This window comes from Euprymna scolopes, chromosome 42 (genome assembly GCF_053919585.1).
Source record: "Euprymna scolopes isolate OS-2025 chromosome 42, ASM5391958v1, whole genome shotgun sequence".
In the NCBI taxonomy this organism is placed as follows: domain Eukaryota; kingdom Metazoa; phylum Mollusca; class Cephalopoda; order Sepiida; family Sepiolidae; genus Euprymna; species Euprymna scolopes.
Window position 1 is genome coordinate 23,641,086 of NC_136523.1, and position 27,777 is coordinate 23,668,862.

The following is a 27,777-nucleotide window of genomic DNA, read 5'->3' on the forward strand; positions in this document are numbered from 1 at the left end:
AAATAAAAATAAATAAAAGGTGAAAAATACGCATTTTTAAGAGGTGGGCACTCTCGTACAGGTTCGCCTGAATTTCAAGTGAAAATATCCAAAAATTATGAAAAACGATAAGGCAGAATATTAATTATTAAAGAAAACAGTTTTCGGAAATAATTAGCGATCTTAGCTTACGTAATAGGTTCTTCTTCATTTCCCTTGTGTTTACGTCTCGTGTCACGTGACAAAGCAAACATGGCCGAAATCATTTTTTTCGTTGAATCATGGAAATGCGTGTTTTATGTAACATTCCAGAAATATTTAACATTAATTACTTGGCCTTCTGGACAAGATCAAAGTGTAGTATCTGTTCTTCAGATGCTGCACTTCAATTTCTTGTTCTCTGTCAGTGGAGGAGAAATCCTTCAGGACTGAGACAATTTTTATTTTTGTTTCTTTTCTCCACATTAAAAAACGACCCTGGTGTCTAACCCTGTCCCGAGGGGAGGCATTGTAAATAGGAACATTGATTATTGTTGAAATTGACAAAATAAATAAATATGTAAATAGTTATTGTGTTTTTTTTTTTTTTTTTTTTTTTTTTTTCAATGAAAACTCAATTTTTCGGCTGTCAGATTTTGGTACAATAACAAAGAAGAACCCATAGGCGTATGTTTTACTATACACATAGATTCGAGAAAGTTGTCAAAAAAAAAAAAATATATCACAAATAAATGTTATCAAAGGCAAGATAAGTTACTCTTCTACCTAACTGGATACTTTTTTGTGTTTTTATTTAGTAACATGTTAATTCTGCTCGAAATGTATTGAAAAGTTTAAAATGGCGCCTGACTCTTTCTTGAACACAGTAAGTTTTGGAAAATGAGTTAAAAATAAAGAAAACTTTACAGAATACTGTTAGAAACCCACCGAGCATATATCAGCCTATGTCACGGTAACATATTGAGCAAGTTCTAACCGTATTTTGTGTGTGTGTGTGTGTATATATATATATATATATATATATATATATATATATATATATATATATATATATACTTATTTATTTTTATTTATTTATTTTTAACTCATTTTCCCAAACTTAACGTGTTCAAGAGAGAGTCAGGCGCCATTTTAAATTTTCCAATACATCGTTAAACATTGTATGTTTTTCAAGCTGAATAAACATTAAATAAAAACACTAAAAAAATTATCCAGTTTGGTAGAAAAGTAACTTATCTTTCCTTTGATAACATTTATTTGTTATATATTTGTTTTTCGACAACTTTTTCGAATCTCTGTACAGTAATACAAACCCCGGTTCTTTCTTTTTTTTTTAAATTTTTTTTTTATAGTGAAATTATTGTGGAAATTGACAATAAAAAAAATGAAAGTAGTTATTGTTTTTTTTTTTTTTTTTTTTTTTTTTTTTTAATGAAAACTCAAATTTTCGGGTATCAGATTTTTGTACAATAACAAAGGAGAACCCATATTTTAAGGGTGTGCCCTCTGAAAACAAGAGTCCTCTCGTGTTGAACAACAAAACGTTGGCGACCTATACGTTTACTTTAGAAAACTTGACATCGTTTTCATTCCCCCCTACCCGTTTCTAGTCTTGTATGAAAACATTGGGTTCAAAGTTTATTTTTCTATCTAAACATTGTTTGTGTGGGTGTTTTCAACGGATCCCGGAAAAGGCTGGGATCCGATACTCCTTTTCTTTTGGTGGGGTGGGACGAAATTTTTCAAAAATTTTCATGTCTGGCACGAGTGGCACGTATCTTTTTATTTCAATTTTTTGGCGGACCTGAAGAATCTTGCCCCCCTCTATTTTTTTTTCATCCTCATCTTTTTTCATTTTTTTTCAGCAGATTATTATCGAAGGGACACTAATTTACAAGATATGTCAAGCTATATCTATAAAAGTGAAAATGTGTGTGTGTGTGTGTGGTGCACACATTTCCCTACCAAACTACTCTGTCAATTTTCACTTTTGGGCACTTTTCTACAGGCAGAGGGTCGCTTTTTTTCACCGATATTTTCGAAATTCATCCCCCTCTTTTCGATTGACTAGCCTTAATTCTTTCGTTCTTCCGGTTTGGCGAGGCGCAACAACACTAAAGACATCACTTCCCCCCCCACGTTCTTTTCCTCCTTTACGGTATGAGTTCGAGCCTGCCTACTACCACGTTTATTTTATTTATTTATTTATTTATTTATTAAAAAAATTTTTTTTTTTTTTTTTTTTTTTTTTTTTTTTTTTTTGGCTAAACACATACCTCCAAACACCTGGATGAGTCATATAAAGTAACCTAGGTGCCCGGCGTTGTCATCCAGTGGATGACAACGCCGGGCACCTAGGCTACTTTATATATAGAAAAATGTTTTGCTAATTTGCACTCCCTTATCTGAACCCCGTCTACTTTTACTGGTCTTGTTTGACCGTTGTCCATCTGTTGCGGAAAAGTTTCTTCTTCTTCTTTTTCTTCTTCTTCTTCCTATTGTTGAATATCACTTGTGGGTGGAACTTGCAAATTCATCACCCCACAGCTTCTGTAACCTTCATCCTAACCCTAACCCCCACACTATGCTAAGCTATTTAAGTTGAGCCGACCACACTCCTTGCCATATATCCAGCCCTACCCCTACGCACAAATTATCATAAAATCAGCCCTCCATTTTCAGCCTCTCCACTCTATACGCCCCCACTCAGGAAGTGGGTGAGGTAGGCTGTCACCACCCAGAGATCAGGTCTATTAACTGAAAAATGACGTCATGCATAGTAGGTAAGGCAAGCAAGATTTGTCAAGTAGTCAGACTATCGGTAATGAATGACAGCTTTTTGAAAAGAAGGATGAAAAATTTTTTTTTTGATATATTGAAAAAGAGAAAAATAACAAACACAATTTATACTTAAATTTAACTTTATTCAATATTAATAATTAAAAAAAGAACAAGAATTAATTAAAAAAAATTGTACGCTGTCCCTGCGTTAAAAGGCGGTTTATCATGAAATACAAGGATTAGAATTCGTTTATTTTTTTTGTAAATAATTAAGATATTTTTTTTACATATTTATTCAAATAAAAACAAACAGAAAAAAAACTAGCACTAATATATATATATATATATATATATATAATATGTGTGTAGTGTTTGAATTATGGTTCAAGTGGCAGTTTTAGTCATTTAGAACTGCTTTAAAAGCTTCACTGCTCACTCATTTTTCAACCAAATTTCAAACAATTATTACAGTTTATACATCACCTTCTCAGCTATATTGTGAAAAATGTTTTTTTTTTTTGTTTTTTTTCTTCAATTTTTTCGTTCAATAAAACAAAAGTTATGATGAATTTTCTGGTGTTCAAAATCGTAAAAAAATATAAGGTGAGCGACGTTTTTTATGACTGGTTTCCATAGCAACCACGCCTTTTTTCATTTGACAATTTTTGTCAAACTCAGGGACCAAACCCTTTATTTATCCTGCTGGGAGTAGATTGTTCTTGTTGTCGCCCTGTCATACAAAAATTCATTCTAGAATTCTCCATGTGTATCCTTGGCTAATGTGTATCCTTGGTTAAACATATTAATTGAGAAATCAATTCTAAATGACAGTCTTTCGGAGGTTGATGGTTCAGTTCTTACTGCAGTTGATAATAACTAAGTATCTATATTATATTTCCCTTAGTTTGTCTGTCTGTTTGCATGTTCATTTCATTTTTTCTCGGAAACTAGTGGGCTGATCTGGCTGAAAATTTTTATGTAACAGAGGGCGTATGAGTGCGTAGAAAAATATCAGCAGGAGATGTAAGATAGCTGGCTTGTGAGTTTATTAGCAGCAGTAACCAGAAGAAAAAAGCTCATATGCAAATTAGGAAGCTTGCATGACAAGAAAAAAATAAAATGAACACCACGTGGTTGGGAGAAGAAAAAGTGCGGTTCAAAAATACATGTAAACTCAAAGATGAGAAATAGCTGTCTATGACCGGCGTGTAGAAAGAAAAGCACCAGCCAGGTGAGATGAACATGTGGCCCCACAGTGTCAGCCAGAGACTTTTAATCGGGTATCGAGACGAGGAGGAAAAAAAAAAAAAAAAAAAAAAAAAAACAGTAATAAACGACTAGAGTTAAAAAAAAAAAAAAAAAAAAGCCAAAAAACCTGAGTTGGATTTATTTATTTTTGTTTGTCTGTTCCTTCCCGACGGTGCCTGGCGGTGTGGGGTTCCGAGAAACGCTTGAACTGTAATGAAAACGGTTCAAGCGTAACAGTCATGTTACGTTTTATGTAAGGTACAGAGAAGTAAGCATTATGGTATCCGTTTGATATTAGGGATCAATAGAGATTAGTATTTAAGTCCCACTTTTTCCTGGAAACTAATGAGCTAATCTAGCTAAAATTTTGTATGGATCTTTGTTTTTATAAGGTGCAGCGAACTAATGATTATGGTATCTGTTTGATATTAGGGATCAACAGAGATTAGTATTTAAATCCCACTTTTTCCTGGAAACTAATGAGCTAATCTAGCTAAAATTTTGTATGGATCTTTGTTTTGATAAGGTGCAGCGAACTAATGATTATGGTATCTGTTCGATGCACAGTTAGATATTATTAGGGATTGATAGGAATTAGTATTTATTTTTTTCCTTCTCACATAGAAACAACTTCAATTTTTGGTCCCCCGACAAAAGGAGGGTGAACCTGTAAATTCACCCTTGTCCGTTCGTTTGTTCTTGGCCTTCGGGCTGGGATCAAAGTGTAGTATCTGTCCTGCAGATGCTGCACTTAAGATAATTTGTACCAGTCAATGGAGGGGAAACCCTCTATACTGGGACAATTATTATTTTTGGTAACCAGAGTGCCCCCTTTTTGCCTACTTTTAGGGGAGCTGGTTTTTGCCCCACATTAAAAATGGCCTTGTGCCTAATTTGCTTTGGTGGGGAAACAAATAAATACAATAACTACGCCTTGGAATTTCTTGAAATTTTGCACAAACATTAAACATGATATGAGTAAAAAAGTAACAAAACGGATTTTCCTGGAAAACTCCGGTTGCCCCCTAGGGGTGCCTTTCGGGTTAAAATGGCTAAAATTGACACTTTTGTGCTTATTTAAAAAAAAAAAAAAAAAATCTGATACCTTGGATTTTTATAAAACTTTCTGAAAAGTTGTAACTAACTGATTTCTATATAATTTTGTTTGTCTATACTTCGTGATAACTCTTGGGTATGCCCCAGGGGCTCTTTTAGGGCTAATAAAAACACTCCATTTTTGGGACCATTTTATCATATTTGTCCAAAATTGCATGGTGCTGAACTCAAATTTAAATATGTTAAGGCGTGAGGACTTTTGTGGCTAAATGGAGGTAGGTGGGGTGGCTAATGATGGACTTGGTCATTTCTTTTTTTGAATGGTGCAGAACTCAAATGTACATATGTTTAGACCTAAAACTGTACCGTTTGTTCATTTTCACCAGGATTTAACGTCCCTTTGGGAACTTTTTAGGCGAAATGGGGGGGGGGGGACAATTGCTGAACTTAGTCATTTTTTTATGCCTCATTCACTGTGCATTCATGGGGAACCATGCATGCTTCACTTATTTTCCATCTTTCCTTTCCTCCCCTGTTTGGCTTGCTCCCCCTCCCCCCTTTTTTTTTTATATCTCCTATCAGTTAACATCAGATAACATATAAAATTAAAGAAAAAAAATACATCTGGTTAAAAACCATTAATAAAACGATTAACCATACTGAAACCAGCAGCCTCTTAGTTTCGTAAATATTTTGTTTCTAAGACCTGGTTGATTGATTTAATTAAAAATTTCATCATAATAAGTTAGAAATTATACTCCTAGGGTTCCCTGATTATTAAAGTATCTTTATAATCCGTGTAAACTTACTTCCGACTAATATATATATATAAATAAGTTCAAAACCTTAGAGTGCAGAGCTATCCCCCCTTTCCCCCCCCCCTACGAAAACCTGGCGAATTTTAAACGTACCGAAATGATGTGTGTAGATAACACTCAAGATGAGAACAGTTGTTCAGTTAATCTAAATAATACAAACATTCATGCCTTTTTTTTAGTCACCGCTTATCAAGGCCCAAAGGCCACTTGAGGATAAGAGTTAATGAATGTAAGGTGGTCATATCGTAATAGTAATCATTAATATTGTAAATTAGATAGAATTGGATTTGAAGGCAAGGAAGCAGGCCAGCGGAACAGTGTTCCACAGATGGGGGCAGTTCTGGGAAAGAAACTGTCTTTGTTAATAGAATCTGCATTTAGATTTAAGCATAGATAGAGAGTGAGGAAATCGAACCTAGTGGTTGTAGGCAGATAAGTGTTTTTGTGAAAGTTTGGCAAGGGGGGGGGAACCATAGATTGGAATTCAGTCAAGCACTTGCCATAAAAATAATGATAGAGCAGAGACAATGTCTCTTCTGTGAGAAAGAGGTTGCAGGGAAGAGAAAAGGACATCACCTATTAGGTTTCGAATCCGGTATTGAACTCTATCAAGGCTGGATAGGGCGCACCGAGCAGCTCCTGCCAAGATTTGGCAACAGTACTCCATTTTAGGACGTACCTGGCTCTTGTACAGATGAAGGATTGCATCGGCAGTGAGATACTTACTGGAGCAGTAGAGTGATCCAACCGTTTTTCAGCGATCTTGGCAACAGATTTGATGTATTGGTTCTATTTCAGATTAGCAGTGATGGTCAGTTCCAGAAGCTTGTGAAGACATGGAGCGTCCCCAAGATGAGTCATTCATTTCACAAATTCAGAACTGTAATAAAGCACTCATTCTTAATCAACAGTCTATAACTTTTGCCCGCTTTTAACTAGCCAAAGTATAATAACATAATAATTAACATTTTTACTCGGTCACGGCTAATGAAATGAGAATAATCTACTTATGGCTGGCGGAACGAAATACATTTGGCTTTAAAATTGTCTTTTGTTCTTTGTTTAAAATGAAATGGAATTTTTTGTTTTATTTTTTATTTTTTTGTTGATTTGGCAAAAACATTTAAGACTTAAAAAATTTTACTCAGCAAAAAAAAAAAAAAAAATGTCCCCCCCCCTCCCAAAACTTTTTTTTTTTTTTTTTTTTTTTTTTTGCAATTTCTCAGGAGTATTAGATGACGTTTATTTATTTCTTTCTTTTTCTGTGTAAATGTTTGATGGTGCTGCTTTTTAACAGAACTCCCCCTTCCCCCTCTCCGCACCTGTGCAACTGTTGCAACCGTCGTCAGAATGAAAAAGGTGAAATGAAAAGGTCATTATTTCTGCGTTGTTTTGCGGTGGGAAACGCGTCTTGGTATTTTGATGGCTGTTGTGTTTCGAAAGGAGTCTTTGGCAAGTGGGACGGGCGAGGTGTTCTGCTTAAATACGGCATGACGTCTGTAGTAGCAGGGTGGAGGAGGGGTGGGGGGAAGATGTAGTTGAGGCCTGGTGCTGCGTAGATGAGAGCAAGGAGGTGCCTGTAAAATGTTGGATACTTAATGGATGGGGTTTCGTTCTCCAGAGAGAATCTTTCCAAGAAGTTGGCAAAAATATGTACTCATTTTTGCATTAAATAATAGTCCGTATCAATCAATCCCTAATAATCTTCAAGAGTGCATCGAACAGATACCATAACGCTTGGTTCCCTGTATCTTATCATAAAAGAGATCCATACAAAATTTTAGTCAGATCAGCTCAGTAGTTAAAAAATTAAGTCTGTTATCGACGACAATAATTTTATGGTAGGGGGTGGGGGAAGAAGCTCGTTCAGGTCCGCCGCGAAATTAAACTAAAACACCCTGTCTCTGTTTTATCATTATTTTCATGGCCAGTGCTCGTCTGAGCTCCAATCTATGCTCCCTCATTCCTGGCCAAACATTCACGAGAAACACTCATTTAGCTGAAAACACTACCAATAATTTCCCCCACTCTTTATCTATGCCTAAGCCTAAACGTAGATTCCATGAACAAAGCTTCTTTCTAAGAACTGCACACCTGGGGAAACTCATCCGTTTACCCGCTTTCCAGCTGACTACAATATTGCCGTCTTCAAGTCCAATGTAAACAAGTTCTTGATGAGCCGTTCCCCTTCAGTAATCCCATTTACAAAATTTACACTTCTAACGGTTACTATGATATTGTCCTTTTGACCACTTATCTTCGAGTGGCCTCTGGGTCTTGATAAGTGGCGATTCCTTTGTAAAAAAAAAAAAACAAAAAAAAAACAGGAAGTCCGGTTTGGTAAGCGTAACAAATTTACATCAGTAAACGATTTGGTAAATGTTACGTTACACTAAAACAGCACCCTGATTTTTTAAAATTTTTTTTTAGGGGGTATTCAAGGTGTCATTGACAACGAATCTGATAAACCCCTCGCAAATTTACCGTTTGCATGGTATGAACCCCTGGACCCTGGAACTATTTTACGCCATTATGATGCGTTCGCACCATCACTCCTGGCCCCAACCCCCGATGTAAACAGAATTTTTGTGAAGCGTTAAACGGTATTCTACTCGGTAAATGTCAGTGTGTTACTTACGGAAAAACGGTAAATTAAACTGCAGAAGCACCTGTTAAACTACACAAATTCTTTAATTGAATACCACCCCGGAAAAAAAAAAAAGAACGAAAAAAATGTTTTTGTAAACTGCTTGTGAAAATTTAATATTTTAGATCAATTAAAAAGCATAAAAAACTACGTAAGACACACACACACACACACACACACACACACACACACACACACAAACTTAACCATTTTTTTTTTGAAAACTTTCTTGTTATTTCAAATGTCTGCTAAATATTCCTCCGCGATGTGATAAATCACTTCACTATAAGAAAACACTACTGAAGGTGGTGAAATGGCGCAAAATAGTCCATGGGTTCAGGGATTCATATCATGCAAACGGTAAATTTGCGACGAGTTTGATTATTAGATTCGTTGTCAGCGACCTTGAATACCTTAACAAAAAAAACAACAAAAAAAACAAATGAGAGTAGTCGGTGTTCTGTTGTAGCGACCAGTGATTTTTCAACTAACACTCGTTAGGGTCGCCTATGCTTCTGTTGCGCCAAAAAAAAAAAAAAAAAAAAGTTATTTTGTGAGTTAATTGCAAATTAACATTTTTCCTCCCCTTTTTTTTTAAACATAACTCAATCCCGAAAGTGAGCAATATGTTAGCGAGAAAAAAAAGTGCTTAATATTGATTTAATAGATTTAGAGTCTGTGCATACATCGCAGAATCCAATTCCCACGGTGATTGGTAGCCTGATACCCCAGGGGATTATCAGACCATGTGTTGCACCTGTTTCAAGGATCTAGATTTATTATTTAGGTTGTGTGGGAATCAGGGTGTTGCTGGTGCATGGTTGGAGGTAGGTGTACGATTTGGGCCGGGTCGAATTCATTTTTTTTTTATTTTTTAAAGTTTTATTTTTTATTAATGCGTCAGATATGTATGTGTGCGTGTGTGTACTGTGTGCTGTTCGTGGGGGAAGAACCCTAGAGGTAGAAAAGAATCTGATATTTTCGACCATAAGTGGTTCCCTCATATCGGATTTGAATCCGACGGTATCACTGTTTTTCTGACCTGCTATAAAATTTAATGAAAATAAATGTGTATGTGTGTGTGTGTATATATATATATATATATATATATATATATATATATATATATTCTTCAGAATAAAATTATCCAACAATCAGCTGGTATGGAAACCTGTGATTATAAGATTTACAAGATATTACTGGCAGTAATATTCTATAAGTATTATCCCACCTAAATAAGAATTGCTCGATATACAAGATAGAGCAAATAAATCAAATGTTTAGTCATTCAATGAATTTAAAATTTTATGGCGTGAAATGTTTGAATTTCATATCAAAAATGATTATTATTATTATTATTATTATTATTTTATTATTATTATTATGTAAGACAAAGAATACATTAGAAATATTTGAACTCCTTGTCCTACAGGATTTCGATGTCTACCATCTCTTCAGAGGAGAAAATATTAGCAAATAAAAGAGTTAAAATATTTCTAATGTATTCTTTGTCTTACATAGAATAATAAAAATCTTTAATAAAAATCTTTGATCTGAAACTCAAACATTTTACGTCATAAATTTTTAAATTCATTGAATGAAGAAATATATATATATATATATTCTTCAGAATAAAATTATCCGACAATCAGCTGGTATGGAAACCTGTGATTATAAGATTTACAAGATATTACTGGCAGTAATATTCTGTAAGTATTATCCCATCGAAATAAGAATTGCTCGATATACAAGATAGAGCAAATTAATCAAATTTTCGTCATTCAATGAATTTAAAAATTTATGACGTAAAATGTTTGAGTTTCAGATCAAAGATTTTTATTAAAGATTTTTATTATTCTATGTAAGACAAAGAATACATTAGAAATATTTTAACTCTTTTATTTGCTAATATTTTCTTCTCTGAAGAGATGGTAGACATCGAAATCCTATAGGATAAAGAGTTAAAATATTTCTGATGTATTCTTTGTCTTACATAGAATAATAAAAATGTTTAATAAAAATCTTTGACCTGAAACTCAAACATTTCACGTCATAAATTTTTAAATTCATTGAATGACTAAAATTTGATATCTATAATATAAAGCTGAACGTCTGTGTGTGTGTCTGGTCACGAATAGGCTCCTATATGGTTGACTATTATAGAAAACTGATCACATATAATGATAGAAGATGTATTGAGTCACAGGAATGGGTATGTTTGATCTGGCATAATGATGATTCATTAAAATTGTGGGGTCTGCATGGTCCACAAAAGTATGGAAATAAAAAATTTAAAAATTAAAAAAAAAAAAAACGTTTACAAGTGTTTTTGATATAGATGTACATAATAATACTTTGATAAGTATGTTTTAACTTAAAAAGGGATGGTATAATAAAATTGTGGGGTCTGCATTCGCGCCTGGCTAGAATGGAAATAGGCACAAACTTTAATAAAGACTTTTCATATCTATCTGCGTAAGTATACTTTGATAATTATGTTTCAGTTTGAAGAAATATGGTATAATAAAATTATGGGGTGTTCGTTCGCGCCTGACCTCCATAGAATGGAAATATGTCACAAAGCTTAACAAGGTTTTTTAATATAGATCCACAGAATATTGTGATAAGTGTTTCAGTGTTAACAGGTATGGTATAATAAATTATGGGGTGTATCTATTTTATTTTTACTTTCATCATATTTTGCTTTGGTTTTGATAACCCCAAATTCGAAGCCATCTCTTTACAACCCTTCCTTTTCATAAGCTATCATACTTTCATAAATCAGTCCATTTTCTGTAGGCTGTTTTTGAACCCAGTCAATGACGGGTACTTTTGCTAGTAATATGTATATATATATATATATATATATATATATATTATATATATTATATGTGTGTGTGTGTATATGTATGTAAGTATGTTAATCATGACGTCCTGCACTGAAGATTCCTGAAAGGATGAAACATTAGTGTCTGAAGTTATTTAATTATAGTAAATAATTATGCCAGCCCCTTTAAAAAACGCTTTTTTTTTTATCGTTGAGCACTTTCAGTTGAATTAAGTCGGTCAATTTAGCTCTTATGCATAGATCATCGTATAACGATTAGATCACTCTGACTGACGTAAAAAACATTTAAAAATAAAATATTTAAATTCAACGTTATTTCACGTGGTTAATGGTAGCCGAATAGATACGGTTTTTGCTAATCAAGCCAGAGATGTTGCCGGGTTCGAATCTATCGACTGGTGTTAATCGTGACACCCTGCACTGAAGATTCCTGAAAGGACGAAACACTAGTGTCTGTAAGTATTTAATTATTATAGTAAAAAATTATATATACATATATATATATATATATATGTAATCATTCAAACACTATCGTGTTTGAATATATGGTTAAGTGGCAGTTTTCGTCATTTAGAACTGTTTTAAAGCTTCACCGCTCACTCATTTTTCGACCAAATTTTGAACAATTATTACAGTTTAAAGATCACCTTCTCAGCTATATTCTGAAAAAAAATTTTTTTTTTTTTTTTTTTCAATTTTCGTTCAGTAAAATAAAAGTTATGATAATTTTTCTGGTGTTCAAAATCGTAAAGATATGTAAGGAGGTGAGCGACACTTTTTCTGACTGGTTTCCATAGCAACCACATTGCTTCAGTGACTATTGTTGCTACTAATTCGAAAAGAGAAGTGACAAGCGAAACACACAGAATAAAAGAATGAAAGGGAGACAATTAGGGGGATTTCAACTATCAACCTGTTCAGGAATGGCTGCTCCAACCTGTTCAGGAATGGATGCCTCAACCTGTTCAGGAATGGCTGACCCAACCTGTACAGGAATGGCTGACCCAACCTGTTCAGGCATGGACGCCCCAACCTGTTCAGGCATGGACGCCTCAACCTGTTCAGGCATGGACGCCTCAACCTGTTCAGGAATGGCTGACCCAACCTGTTCAGGAATGGATGCCCCAACCTGTTCAGGAATGGATGCTCCAACCTGTTCAGGCATGGATGCTCCAACCTGTTCAGGCATGGATGCCTCAACCTGTTCAGGAATGGCTGACCCAACCTGTACAGGAATTACAGGAATGGCTGACCCAACCTGTTCAGGAATGGCTGACCCCTGAACAATTTAAGAATGGTTTACTTCTGACCCACATGATAATGAATGACTCTTGACCATAACAAACTCTGATTAATTTAAGAATAACCTACTCCTGACCCATTTGAGACATAGCGACTCAGACCCATTTGAGACATAGCGACTCAGACCCATTTGAGACATAGCGACTCAGACCCATTTGAGACATAGCGACTCAGACCCATTTGAGACATAACGACTCTGGACCTGTTTGAGACTAAGCAACTCCTGATCCATTTAAACTGATGCTAAATCTAAAAAATAAACTAGACTACTCCTAACCCGTTGGGTCAGTATGTTATATTAACTATGGAATTAATGTATGAGCGTGACACTTGTGACGTAAAGAAAATAGTTCTTTTGACATAACAGAAACATTTCTATGAAAGTATATTAAAATGAAAAAAGAATATAGATAAATTTCTATGAGTCTTTCTGTTTATAATTGTTTATTTAAAAAAAAAACTTACAGTTATTGAATTATAAGTGGTTTTCCATACTTATAGGTAAATGTGCACTGAACAGATACCATAATACATAATAATAAGTTAAATTCAAATACCATATGCATAATACATAATAAGTTAAATTCAAATTTTGATATATCTTTTAATTTAAACGCAAAAAAAACAAACAATTGGGACACTAAAAACGTACACAGTAAAACAATGTTTTATTGTCGCGTTGATTATTTATTTGTAACGCAAATTAAAAAAAAAACATTTTCAGGGTTATTTATTCCTGTTGGTAGTGTAGAAGAAAATGTATGAACTATTTTAAGAAAGGTGTATTAAAAAAATAGAGAATAAATTTGCAAAAAAAAAAAAAAAAATGAAGGCGATGGGTACATCGCCGTTGTAAATTGTTCTTATGGTTGTCAACGGGTCAAAGTTGATTTATTTGTACGAAAATTGCGACAGTATAGTTGTAATACAGAATAGTTGCAAAACATCCCCACACTTCCCATGTTAAATAGTAATTTCTAAATAATGACGTTAATATTTTAGGCGCAGGTCAAATTCTGCAAAAATAGCCATTTGTGTTTATTTATTTACGCTGGTACGGGTTTATGTTTATGTATGTAAGCGCAACCGGAAGTCGTAAACCGGATGTGGGGTTACAACACCCGTTATAAGGTCATTTGAGTTTTATAATTATGTAGATAGATTACCAACTCTTGTCAAAATGATTGAATTTTGGCCACGTCTCCAAATTTTCCTGACTCTAGACTTTAAACTTTTTCGTTTTTATTTGCAACAACTTATCAATCACTGATTGCTGTGAAAAGCAACCAATCTTCAAAAATGCTATAATAATTTCTTATCCAAATCATTTTTATTCGTGAACAAAAAATATTTTCTCCGGAACTGTTTTTTTCTCACCAACAAAAGCAACAAAACATGTTTCCATGTTTTTCTTTTTTTAGCTTCTACTCTTAAATTGTCGAATGTATTTTTTCTTTGTCACGTTTTGCGAGGGTGAGAAACTTGTTTCCACGTTTCGCATTGTTTTTGCGAAAATCATAAAACTCGTGACCTTACAATAAATCATTCAAGATCAATTTGTCATTGATACGAGATGCCCTCAATAAGTTTCCAGAAATGTCTTTTACAGGCATTAAAAATTGTCATAGACTCTTGAAAATTCAGTATGTTATTGCTATACATCTTTTGAAATGTGTTGTGCCGTAACACAATAGTAAAAGAAGAAAATCAAGTCGAGGTTGGTTTAACAAACGAAGTGTATTAACACTACAGGTACAAAGGTAGGAATACGGGTATAACTGACTAGCGCTCAGCTAGGCAGTGGAGTACTGTCGCTCCTTCTCACCGGTGTAGACATTACTGGCACTATATATATAGTCAGGACTGGTGTAATTTCCATTATGCATAGAAAGACCGGTACAACAAAATGACTAACCAAGTTTTATGCTTTCTGGTTCAAATGAACAGCTACAGCAGGAATTGGAATACACCCTACTAAAGCCGGATTGTCACAGCTGGCGAATTTCAAAAATGCAATCTGGATGCGAGGACACTTTAGAAAAACGATATGTAATAGAATTCTGTTTTAAAGTTGGGGAAAAAATACCACAGAAACGTATGGAATGCGACTACTTTTGGACTATCTTGCATGAATCAAGCACCAGTTTTTGGTACATAAGAGATTCAAGGAAGGCAGGGAGTCTGTGAGGGATGATGAGAGATGTGGGAGGAGTAAGGTAGTCAGAACACTAGAGTTGATTGGCCAAATAATTTCATGTTGTGTGTCTATAGACAATAATTGTGCGGTTTGGTGTCAGTGTGGGAACTGTATACAATTATTCATGAGGAACTGAGGATGCAGAAAATGTATGCAAAGTTTGTCCGCAGGGTGATCCATCATTGTCACAGACTATTTGACCCAGATGGGCATCAAGACAGTTCCCCACCCTCCCTAAAATCCAGACCTTGCTCCCTGTAACTTTTGGTTGTTCCCTAAGCTCATGGAAAACCATACAGGCTGTCGTTATGAGAGAATTGAGGAGATAAAAGATGCTGTAATGGGGGCCATTAACGCGTTCGCACAAGAGGACTTTCATGGGGCCTTCCAGAAGTTGTTGGAATGGTAAAGTGATGTGTTTGTGATTAATTGGTAAAACCGATACTTGAAAGGGTATGAATTATAATCAACACTGAATGCATTTGTAATACATTATTTATTTAACTATAACATAAACTTGAATGTTTGTAATGAACGATTGAGGAAACGATAGTCTGTAGCGGCCATGTTGAATGTTCCCAGTCTGTTCTCCTGGTCTCGCCTAGCTGCCAGGCTCAACTAATCTCTTGATGGAAGGGAGATAATTCTGCATTTATCGATTTATGGATTATCTCTCTTTGACCATCTAACATAAAGCAAGTGCATTGCAGCCGGAGGAGATTACTTCGAAGTGTACTAGAGTTTCATGTGTGTAAAATCTGGAAACTTATTTAAGGCAGCTTGTATTTGCATATAGCCGTCTACGCTATGTTACAGAAGTGCAGATAAAGAAAGAGTGTAGCAATTAGAACCATTTGCTTTTTAATGTTCATTCGAATTACATCTTAAGGTCTAATCTACTACATTCTCGTCCGAACGTCCTAATTTAATTGTTATCCCTAATTTCCTCACACGTGTAACCCAGAGACATTTACATCCTTGAGTGTATCGGACCAACACCTTTTTTTTCTTTGTGTTCTTTGTACTAAACATCCTTCCGAAATATCCTTCGCTCTGCCATTCTTCAACACGAGACATTCCATCGCCCAACAGCGGACACGGCTTTTCTAAATTGGTCAACCCGAGAAGACTGGATGGTCTTAGCACCGTGAAAAAACGGCAATTATTTCTTGAATCTAGTCTTTTTTTTTTTTTTTTCTAAAATGTTACATTTGAGATTGTCCGGATGATAAACGTCTTGAAATGTCAGACGGTTCGGTTGTCAAATGTTTCTGACAGGAATGGGGCGTGGGTGTGTGTGACATCGGACTAGATGTAAATGTTAAAAAAAAAAAGAAGCCGTTTTCCTTCAACTCGCTCATTGACCTCACTTTCTGCCTTGATTGAAGGTCTTTCTAAGCAAACCAAACCCACCCATCCTCGTACTTCGAATTTTTTTTTTTATTCATCTCTATCTTCAACCTGGTACAGTGGTTCTCAACCTTTTTTTCATCATGGACCCCTTTTCCCTTCTTTTTATCTTGGTGGACCCCTTCATAACTATTGGTCATAACTATTGGTCATAAGACAATCTTCTATTTTTCACTAATATAAATTTTGAAGTTTTAATAATCAAAGAAATATAAAATCAGGCTTCATTTTTAAATGAAAACTAATTTAATGCAAATAAGATTCTACAATAACTATAATAATTATAATGATAATAAATAATAATAATAATAATAATATAAATTAGAGTGATAATAATTCTTTACCAATATCTTGTATTACAATATTACAATGTTTCTTTCATAGTCAAGCCGATGGAGATCAGACAGTAGAAATTAAATTTTTAATAATAAAAACTATTCTGAGTTGGTTTTCTTCATGGACCACCAAAATATCGTTGTGGATCCCCATTCTGTTATGGTTTGCCTGTGAACCCCCAGAAATATTCCATGGACCCTTAGGGTCCATGTGGACTCTGGTTGAGAACCGCTGCTCTAGCATCTTTTACTAGCTGTATATACAGGGTAGAATGATAAAATTGTCGCTATAGAAAAGACGACATGATTCCATTTCCGTTTGCTGAAAACTGGTTTTCTTTTTTTGTTGCACATAATCTACAAGTTAGCCAGTCGTGTACAAATCCCAAGAGCGATAGGAGCCTTCTACCATGTCTGAAAGTGACACAATGTTCAACGAGCGAGATCGGAGATACGCTGCTGTACAACTCATGCTTTCCACTAATCCAAGTTATGACAACAGGACCATTGCCAGCACCCTCAAAATGCATCGCTGGATTGCCACAAATAACACTAATAATAATACTTCTTTCATTGGATATTTTTGAATATTGGTCATCGTTCCATTCTAAACTCTTTGCAGGTTCCCAGGTTCGACAATGTACAGGGTGGAACGATAAAATTGTCGCCATGGAAAAGACATGATTCCATTTCCGTTTGCTGAAAACCGGTTTTCTTTTTTTTGTTGTAGATCATCTACTAATTGGCCAGTTGTGTACAAATCCCAAGAGCGATATGAGCCGTCTATCATGTCTGAAAGTGACACAATGTTCAACGATAAAGAAAGAGTGTAGTAATTAGAACCAGTTGCTTTTTAGCGTTCGTTCGAATCACATTTCATTCCTTCAAGCCACCCATTCACCTCACTTTCTCCCTTGATTTCAAATTGAAGGTCTTTCTAAGCAAACCAGCCATGCCCATCCTCGTATTTTGAATTTATTCTTCATCCTTTTCTTCATCTTTATCATCTAGCATCTTTTATATATACTAACTGTATATACTAGTGTTATGACGATTAATTGAAATCGGGAATCGAAAAAATTTAGACGTTTGGGTTTATCAGAATCGGAAAAATTTGTGCCTATTTCGCGATGCCTAAAACGATTCTTTTAATTGCCTTTTTTTTATTTGATTTTTTATTTTTATTTATTTTTTTTTATTGTTTTACACAGGAATCACCACTTATCAAGGCCCGGAGGCCACTCGAGGATAAGGGTTAATGGGTGTACATAATAATCGGGAATTTTGTAAATTGGATTACTTAGGGGGACGGTTCGTCAAGAACTTGTTTACGTTGGACTTGAAGACAATCAGGTTGTAGTCAGCTGGAAAGCAGGCAATCGGAAGAGAGTTCCACAGTCGTGCAGTTCTAAGAAAGAAGCTTTGTTCATGGAATCTACGTTTAGGTTTAGGCACAGATAAAGAGTGAGGGGAATTATTGATAGTGGTTTTGGCTAGACAAGTGTTTTTTCGTGAAAGTTTGGCGGGGGTGGTGGTGCATAGATTGAAGCTCAGATGAGCACTTGCCATGAAAATAATGATAAAGCAGAGACAGGCTCGCTACTTCTCTTCTGTGGGAAAGAGGTTGCAGCGAAGAGAAAAGGGCACCCCCCACTAAGAAACGAAGTCTATTTTGAACTCTGTCAAGACAGGATAAGCTACTTCTAGCAGCTCGTGCCCAGATGTGGCAACAGTACTCCATCATTGGCCGTACCTGGCTTTTATATAGGTAGAGAATTGCATCAGCAGTGAGATATCTACTGAAGCAATAGAAGGATCCAAACATTTTTCCAGCGACTTTGGCAATGGATATGATATACGTAAAACAAAATCTTCCATTGCTTGTAGTAATAATAAAATAATTAATATCTGTTGATTTTAAACTACAGGGTGGAATGATAAAGTTGTTGCCTTAAAGAAAACGACACTACAGCTTTATTTTAAAACTTTTATTGAAAAAAAATCAATTCAAGTAACTTGATTATGTAGTAGAGCTGACGTCTGTTCAATGTAGCCGCCTTCAGCCTCAATCACCACCTTGATATGAGCCCGGAACTTTTTACCACAGTTTTTGTGCTTACCCTAATACTAACATTGTTAGGTGACCCCTCCCTCCCGAATACATATATCTGGGTGGTATCGGACATATTTCTATCAAATCTTATTAACTGATGTTTTTAATGACTCCACGTATTACGACTTTTCGATGTTCTTCTAACTAGCGTTGATTTTTTTTTTCTTTTTAGATAATTATTTTATCAACTTGCATGAAAAGAACTATGTAAAAGCTGCTTAAAACCGTTTGAATTATGCAAATACCATCAGTAGTTCAAAAGTTATGCCAAAATTTATGCTTTTCCGTGGACATTTTTCTTTTGAAAAAGTGGGCTAAATTACGGACCTCAACATTTCTAGAAATTCGATAATTTCGCCACCATTTATTTATTTTTTAAGCTATTCTCATGAAACTTGGTACTCTTATGTAAAATTGTGTGCTCTTTCTGATTATGCAGTCAAGTCTGATGTATCTCTTTACCATAAGCCATGAATTATAAATTCAGATGTTTGGGCATCATGTTTAACCTTTGTCTGGTTTTCCGCATTTATATTCCCGAGTTTGGCAAGATACACCTGGAGAAAGTCGGAAGTTTCATCGACTGAAACGTTGTGCAAATAACACTCAAGATGAGAACATTAGTCGGAATAATACAAATTATCAATCCTCATCTCAAAAATTCAGAAATTGACAAATCTCATTTTTTAATATATTATATTAATATATTATATATTAATATTTTTAATGTTGAATATTGCACTGATTATTCTATTGTTTTCTTATGTGGTGATTAGGGCTATGACAACAGAATATTCTTTTCATTGTTTCGACTCTCTAGTATATATCCGACACAGTTAATCAATCAAGAACCACACCACTCTGCATAAAAGCATATAAAGATATCAACGGATACACACTCGAGAGTCAAAACAATGAAAAGAATATGCTGTTGTCCTAGCCCTAATGATGATATTTGCAATTAACGTTGATTTCTTACAGGTTCTGTTAGTTAATATAAACGTAATTATCTTTTTCTTTTTTTTTTTCTCTAGGTGATGCTGATTGGCTTCTGTGTAATTATTTTGTTTTGGAAAAGATCTCGAGTGTTGGTAAGTTCACCATTCATACTTTTTAATTTGTTACGGAAAAAGTTACCACGGGTAGCTCTAGGTGTGTCAAAAATTTCGTGAAAAATATTGAATAATTCCACCCCGTCTTTCCAAGCCTATAACTCCTCGAAAAATGTAATTCAAGCCCTGATTTTTTTTCAATTAAAGGAGCAAGGACCAAGGCTTCATTATAAAAAACAAAAACAAAAACAACGTGTTTTTTTAAATTTTATTTTATTTTTTTTAAAGGTTTTAAACTTCGGACTTTACAGATAAATTTCTAAAAAACATTACTTTTTTTTGTTTTAAATTTGAATATATTATTTATTGATCTTTTATCTTCAATTTGTGATATATAAAACCTGGAGTAAATTAATTATTTGGTTATCTTTCAGATGCAAGGTTCATTGTTTACTTGCGGTTTTAACGATGTAAGATTCCGTTGTACGGAAGACCAAATCGGCCAAAATGTCTATGATGTTTTTATTGGCGCTTTTCTTCGTATTTTTAATAACATTTTTTTGCACCATTTACAAGTTCTTTTTACAAATAATTTTTTTAATACTGTAATAGTAAAATAAAGATACATTTATTAATTATACGGAAAAAGTATCTCGTAATGTTTTCACACGAGATTTTTTTCCTGTTGATTTCTCTTTTTTTTTAAATATTAAAATTGATTTACTATTTAAAGTGATTTTAAAGCCTTTAACATGACGGAGTTTATAATGAAAACCAAATTACGGTTAAAATTAAAATAATCTTTATTAGAAATTTGTAACAAAATAACAAAATTATAAAACTATTAGATTAAAATTGAGAACTTTTAATTAAACAACGTGAACATTTTATAATGAGTGTTTTCATGAGATGTATTTTTAATAATAAAAAAATAATAATCTTTATTAGAAATTTGTACCACATCGACTAATTTGTTCATGATTAAATGAAGTTAGAAATCAACAGGAAAAAAATCTTGTGTGAAAACATTACGAGATACTTTTTTCGTATAATTAATAAATGTAACTTTATTTTACTATTACAGTATTAAAAAAAATATTTGTAAAAAAAAACTTGTAAATGGTGCAAAAAAATGTTATTAAAAAATACGAAGAAAAGCGCCAATAAAAACATCGTAGACGTATATTATCATTTAAACAGTATATCAATTTAAATATTTAAATTCAGTAAATAAATTTAAATATTTAAATTATGGCCGATTTGGTCTTCCGTACAACGGAATCTTACATCGTTACAACCGCAAGTAAACAAGGAACCTTGCATCAATTATTTACTTTTTAATAGACACTTGAAAATGGGGGGGGGGGCGTGAATTTAAAAAAAAAAACGTTTGTCTAAAATATTATATTTGGTTTATTGGAAAGAGCATAAAATTTCACATTAACCCTGAAAATATCGTATCAATAGAAAAATTTTGATAGATTTTTAAAGTTTAAAAATGGAAAAATACTGAGCTCGTAAAATTCAATTAATTTCATTACTGTTTTTAAAAAATAAAAAAAAATATTACTTAATAGTTTATTTTGGAAGTATAATCCATAAAGAAAATAAACAACCCACTTTTAAAAGAGAAATTACGAGTTTTTTTATATTTTATTCGCAGTTTCGTGTTAGGGGTGTCAAAAATTCCTACAAAAATTCTGATACACCTAGAGTAGCTCCATTTGCTTATCCACACCTTATGGGTAGGGTACGCAGAGATTATGGCAATATTTCTCGAGGCAAGGTAGGTAAAATAGTCTCGAACCCTATATTACATAAAAGGAACCAAATTTCCCTAATCACCGCTATGTTACTATGCAAACGATACGTAAACAGGTTTGAATAAGCAGAACGTCTTTAAAAAAAAAAAATAAGCAATAAAAACAGAACTTTTTCTTTTTTTTTTTTAAATAATGAACACATTTTTTAAAACAAAATATACAGGATAGCGAAATGAATGGGAAATCTGGCTGTAGGCCAGTTAAGCTTTCAGTGTTTAAGCTTTTGTGTGTCTATTGAGACGATAAGTGCACAGTTTGATGTCAGTGTGGGAACTGTACACACAATTATTCATGAGGAATTGAAGATGCAGAAAATTTGCACAAAGTTTGTCCCAAGGGTGCTCAGAAAAGATCAGAAAGAAAGACGTTGTCATGGGCATCAAGACAGTTCATCACCCACCCTATTGTCCAAACCTTGCTCCCTGTGACTTTTGTTTATTCCTTAAGCTTAAGGAAAACCTTAGAAGCTGTCTATATGAGACAAGTGAGGAGATTATATGGCACAATCACGTTGACACACTGGTTTTCGCCAGATCACTGAAGTTAAGCAACATTGACCTTGGCCAGTACCAGATGGGTGACCATTTGGGAAGGTGAGGCGCTGTATGTACTGCAAGGTAAAATACCAGGTTGAGAAACTGGCACGGTCTATCATTCTCTCGAGGGTAGATGGGACTCTCTTAAACCATGGTAAGCAACCCATCTAGTGATGGCGTAACGATAAAAAAATAACCTTGATAGCCTTGGTGAAGCCTCAAGTATTCAGCTACCGACAAGATTTGAATTATATTACAAACTCATGTAGTAAGATCAATCTCGGCTATTGCCACGCTGGGTGGATCTGGAGGAGATGAAAGAGGCTGTGACGAGGGTCATTGACATGCTAACACGAGGGCTTCCATGGAGCCTTCCAGAAGTTGTTGGAACTGTAAGACAAGTGCATTGCAGCAGGAGGAGATTACTTTGAAGGAGACTAGAGTTCCATGTGTGTACTGTCAATCAAAGTGTGCATACAAAAAAATGTCTGGAAACTTATTTACGGTGACATGGCCACAAGGACAGACAGAGACAGAAAAATTTCCGACATCTCAGACTATTGGTCACCAAGTACTACCGACCTTTAAGCAGCTTTTTCTTCACCCTTTGTCAGAAAAATCACTCATTGAATGAGGACTGAATGACAAAATAGGAGAAGCGAGAGTTATTGGAGCTGCCGATAACACATCCACTGTATTATCTACTCTCCATTTTAAAAATTAAAAAAAAAAAAAAAAAGGGGGTGGGGATGAGGGGAATGGGTACAAGTGACTTAATCGAGTTTTTATTCTTAGAACTGCACGCCTGTGGAACTCTGTTCCGTCTGCCTGCTTCCCACCGGACTACAACTTGGATGTCTTCAAGTCCAATGTTAACAAATCCCTAATGAACCGCCCCCTTAAGTAAACACTTCATCAAATCTCCACACTAACGTAATGTACTTGCAATAACCCTTACCCCTGAGTGGCTTCCAGGCCTTGATAAGTGGTGATCACTGTGTAAAAAACAAACAAACAAACAAAAAAAAACATATTATTGTGGAGTGTATAAACTAAAAAAAAAAAAAATATCAGATTGCTCTTCTCATCATGGATTTTACGGCCGACATCACCTCCTGCCTTCCAGTAAGAACAGCAGCTTGTAAGTAATGTTAAAATAAAAGGTTTCACTGATCTGAAAATGGAACACGTACATCAGATCTGTTGCCAAGATTGCTGGAAAAATGGTTGGATCACTCTACCACTCCAGGAGGTATCTCACTGTAAATGTTATTTTTTTTTAATGTTTTTAGTTAAAAAAAAAAAAAAAAAAGTCTATCGATATGGTCCAAAACGGTACGTCAGCCATCAAAGTTGCAAAAAACGAGATAAGTATGTCGCCTGTATTCGCAGTCTTCAAGGTGTTCACATCTAGGGAAAATGCAATTTTCACCAAATTTTCCCTAATTATTGCTTTTAACTATAAATAATTTTCTACTGGATGGATTTTCGTAATTTTTTGATATGTTACTACTTTCGATAAGTACTGTCTTTTTGGCTTAAAACGACATATTAAAAAAAAAAAATCGATCTGTCGACTATACCTTAGCAAACACCATTATTTATCTCTCTCTCTTTTTTTTTGTGGCCTTTAAGGGTTCTCTTTTTTTTTTTTTTTCCCAGAGAAGAGGGGGCGTTAACTGGGTGTCAGGTTCGGTTGGTTGTTAATGTAGAGTAATCTTCTATTTAATCTACTGTGGGAAAGTCTTTTGGGAGGGATTAGACCTCACCGTCTCTCTCCCTCGCCCCCCCCCCCCTCTCTGTTTCTTTGGGGTCTGCAGGTACGCGAATAACAACAACAGGTATATTTGTTGGCCCGGAAGATATTTCCTATTTAGTCAGCCAGCTTAAGTGAGTAGACAGGAAAGTGTGGAGATGGCGGCTTAGGCTAGGGGATCTCCTTCTCCCTTCCATTTCATCGTTTTTTCTTTGTGAGAATTGTTTGTTTATTTATTTATTTATTTTCTGAAACGCATTGAATTAATGGGTCTGGGTCAGTTGGCTACGGTGGAGAGTGGGAGTAGATATCCATGGGGATCAGTAAGGTTTGTCTTAATTTAAGGTTTCAATTTAAGGCCGTTTAAGGGATAAATCTAACCCCCTCCCCCATCTCTCTCTCTCTCTCTCTCTCTCTCATTTTTCTTTCTCCCTCTCTCATTTTTCTTTCTCCCTCTCTCATTTTTCTTTCTCTCTCTCTCTCATTTGTCTTTCTTTCTCTCTCTCTCTCATTTGTCTTTCTTTCTCTCTCTCTCTCTCTCTCTCATTTGTCTTTCTTTCTCTCTCTCTCTCTCATTTGTCTTTCTTTCTCTCTCTCTCTCTCTCTCTCTCTCTCATTTGTCTTTCTTTCTCTCTCTCTCATTTGTCTTTCTTTCTCTCTCTCTCATTTGTCTTTCTTTCTCTCTCTCTCATTTTTCTTTCTTTCTCTCTCTCTCATTTTTCTTTCTTTCTCTCGCTCTCATTTTTCTTTCTTTCTCTCGCTCTCATTTTTCTTTCTTTCTCTCGCTCTCATTTTTCTTTCTTTCTCTCGCTCTCATTTTTCTTTCTTTCTCTCGCTCTCATTTTTCTTTCTTTCTCTCGCTCTCATTTTTCTTTCTTTCTCTCGCTCTCATTTTTCTTTCTTTCTCTCGCTCTCATTTTTCTTTCTCTCTCTCTCATTTTTCTTTCTCTCTCTCTCTCTCATTTTTCTTTCTCTATCTCTCTCTTCCATTTTTCTTTCTCTATCTCTCTCTTCCGTTTTTCTTTCTCTATCTCTCTCTTCCGTTTTTCTTTCTCTATCTCTCTCTTCCATTTTTCTTTCTCTATCTCTCTCTTCCATTTTTCTTTCTCTATCTCTCTCTTCCATTTTTCTTTCTCTATCTCTCTCTTCCATTTTTCTTTCTCTATCTCTCTCTTCCATTTTTCTTTATCTCTTCCATTTTTCTTTCTCTCTCTCTTCCATTTTTCTTTCTCTCTCTCTTCCATTTTTCTTTCTCTCTCTCTTCCATTTTTCTTTCTCTCTCTCTTCCATTTTTCTTTCTCTCTCTCTTCCATTTTTCTTTCTCTCTCTCTTCCATTTTTCTTTCTCTCTCTCTCTTCCATTTTTCTTTCTCTCTCTCTTCCATTTTTCTTTCTCTCTCTCTCTTCCATTTTTCTTTCTCTCTCTCTTCCATTTTTCTTTCTCTCTCTCTCTCTCATTTTTCTTTCTCTCTCTCTCTCTCATTTTTCTTTCTTTCTTTCTGGATTTATTTGGGGTCTGCAAGTAAAATGTGTTGATTCATTTCTGACTGTTGTTCACATACCCAAACTAGTTGCCCCCCCCCGATATTTCTGAACCTTTAGAAAAAAGACCTAAATAGTAAAATGAGGGGTGGGTGAGGGTGGAGGTAACTTGTTATGTTAACACTTCCAAAAAAACTAAGCTTTATTTTTTTTTTTACATGAGGGTCACCACTTATCAAGGCCCGAAGGCCACTCAGGGATAAGGGTTATTGCGTGTACAGTAATCAATGGGATAGTATTGTAGTAATCATTAGTATTGGGGGTTTTGATAGAGTGTCTTACTTAAGAGGGCGGGTTGTCAGGAGTTTGTTTATGTTGGACTTGAAGACGTCCAAGTTGTAGTCAGGTGGGAAACAGGCAAGCTGCAGAGAGTTCCACTGGCGTGCAGTTCTAAGAAAGAAGCTTTGCTCATGGAATCTACGTTTGGATTTAGGCACAGATAATGTCTCTTTCCATCATCCTGGTGCTACCAGATCGGGCTATCTGAAGATATTGATGAACGACATTATCATTATTATTATTTTTTTATTTTTATTTTTTTTTGCAAATTAGTCCGCCGGACAAATTATTTTTCGTGATATATAATAATCAATAAAGGATCGATTCCATAATAATGCATACCCAATCTGCATAAATTAAAATATGTTTAAACATATTGTACGATCGGGCAACGCCAGGCTGTCAGCTAGTATATATATATATATATGGAGAGAGAGAGACAGACAGACAGACAGACAGACTGGTGCTACCATATCAGGCTGTCTGAAGACATTGAGATAAAATGCACCGAATATTGATTTTTTTTTTTTTTTTAAACTTTTGCAAAACTTAATTATGTTCTTAGTTGACACAGGGGTTTGGAGACTCTTCTTTCGTCCCTGAGAGAGAGAGAGAGAGAGAGAGAGACTAGCGGTAGATGCACCAGTGTCCAGATGTGGTAACAATATTCCATGCATGGGTGAATGGTGGCTTTGTAGAAGTACGGGGTGCTCTCAAGTGTGAGTTATCTTCTAGCACGATAGAGGGAACCCACCTTCTTTGCAACAGCCTTTGCAATGTCTTCAGTGTATTTGTTCTAGTTCATGTTGCCTATGAATGTTAAGCCAAGGAGTTTGATGTAAGAATTCCAAGTTGCTAGAATGACGTGCCTAAATATCACAGGAATAGACAAGCACCAGAAGCAATGTGTCGTGCCTTAATGTGTCGTGCCTTAATGTGTCGTGCCTTAATGTGTCGTGCCTTAATGTGTCGTGCCTTAATGTGTTGTGCCTTAATTTGTCTTGCCTTAGTTTGTTGTGTATTAATTTGCCGTGCATTAATAGCGAAATCCGAATGTTTTGGTGTGAAAAATATGATGTTCGACCAATCCCTCCCCTCCCCCCCCCCAAAAAAAAAATATTGGATGTATCCTTTCGTTATGCTGGTGTTACTTAATTATGTTCTGGAGAACCAAAAAACCAGAACAACAGCCCACCTTTGCCCCTTTTTTGTTTTCCCTTTCTCCCTCCCCCACTTTCCGACCGGGGTTTCCTTAAAATTTACCAAACATCAATACTATTACTCTTTTCCCTCTCTCATTGCAAAACTCATTCATGTTCTGCAGGGCAGAGAACAAAAACAACAAAATCCACTATAAGACAAACAAGCCAAACACTAAAAACTATTGATTGAAGATAAAAAGAGAGCGAAGAATAAAAACCTTCTACAAAACAACCAAACCAAACTCCAGAAATGAATATTTGCTTATATAAAAACTTGAATCATAAAACCTCTTTTTCTGAAATGACTCGATTCGGCATTAAATAACCTGAAAAGGGTTGATACACTGTAAAACAAACAAACCAAACCAAACTCTACAAATAAATATTTAAGAGTAGGTAGTAGTAGTTTAGTTCATTCTTTCGCTCTACTGGGTGATACGATAAAAAAATATATATCAATGAATTAATTCAGAAATCTTCTATAATATAAATCTTACCTGTCTGTTTAAATGTATGTATGTTTGTTTGCATGTCTGCCTAAAACTTTTGATAGAGGCAACGGATTTTCACAAGATCGATATCGTTTTGAAGCTCGGTCCTTCGGACAACAAATATAAAAAAATTGGCTTAAAAACATTAATTCCTTCACCCTCAATTGGGCACTTTTCTAAAGGAAGGGGTCGCTTTTATCGCCGATATTTTCGAAAGTTATATCCTCTTTTAAATTGCCTAGCCTTAATTTAAACCTTCGCCACTTCCGGTTTGGTGATGGACGCAACGGCACTTTTTTTTTTTTTCATGTTCTTTTGCTCCTTCGTGGTCCGGGTTCGAGCCTACCTGCCTATTACCACTTA

The 27,777-nt window shown here is 35.0% G+C and overlaps 1 protein-coding gene across 1 annotated transcript in view; it reads left to right on the plus strand.

Moving 5' to 3' along the window:
- Positions 1 to 27,777, plus strand: part of LOC145266966 (uncharacterized) — a 111,492-nt gene that overhangs the window by 54,491 nt on the left and 29,224 nt on the right. Inside the window, exon 2 of the mRNA XM_080122805.1 lies at positions 19,769 to 19,825. Coding sequence (XP_079978931.1) covers positions 19,769 to 19,825 — 57 coding nt within the window. The remainder of the gene's footprint in view (positions 1 to 19,768; positions 19,826 to 27,777) is intronic.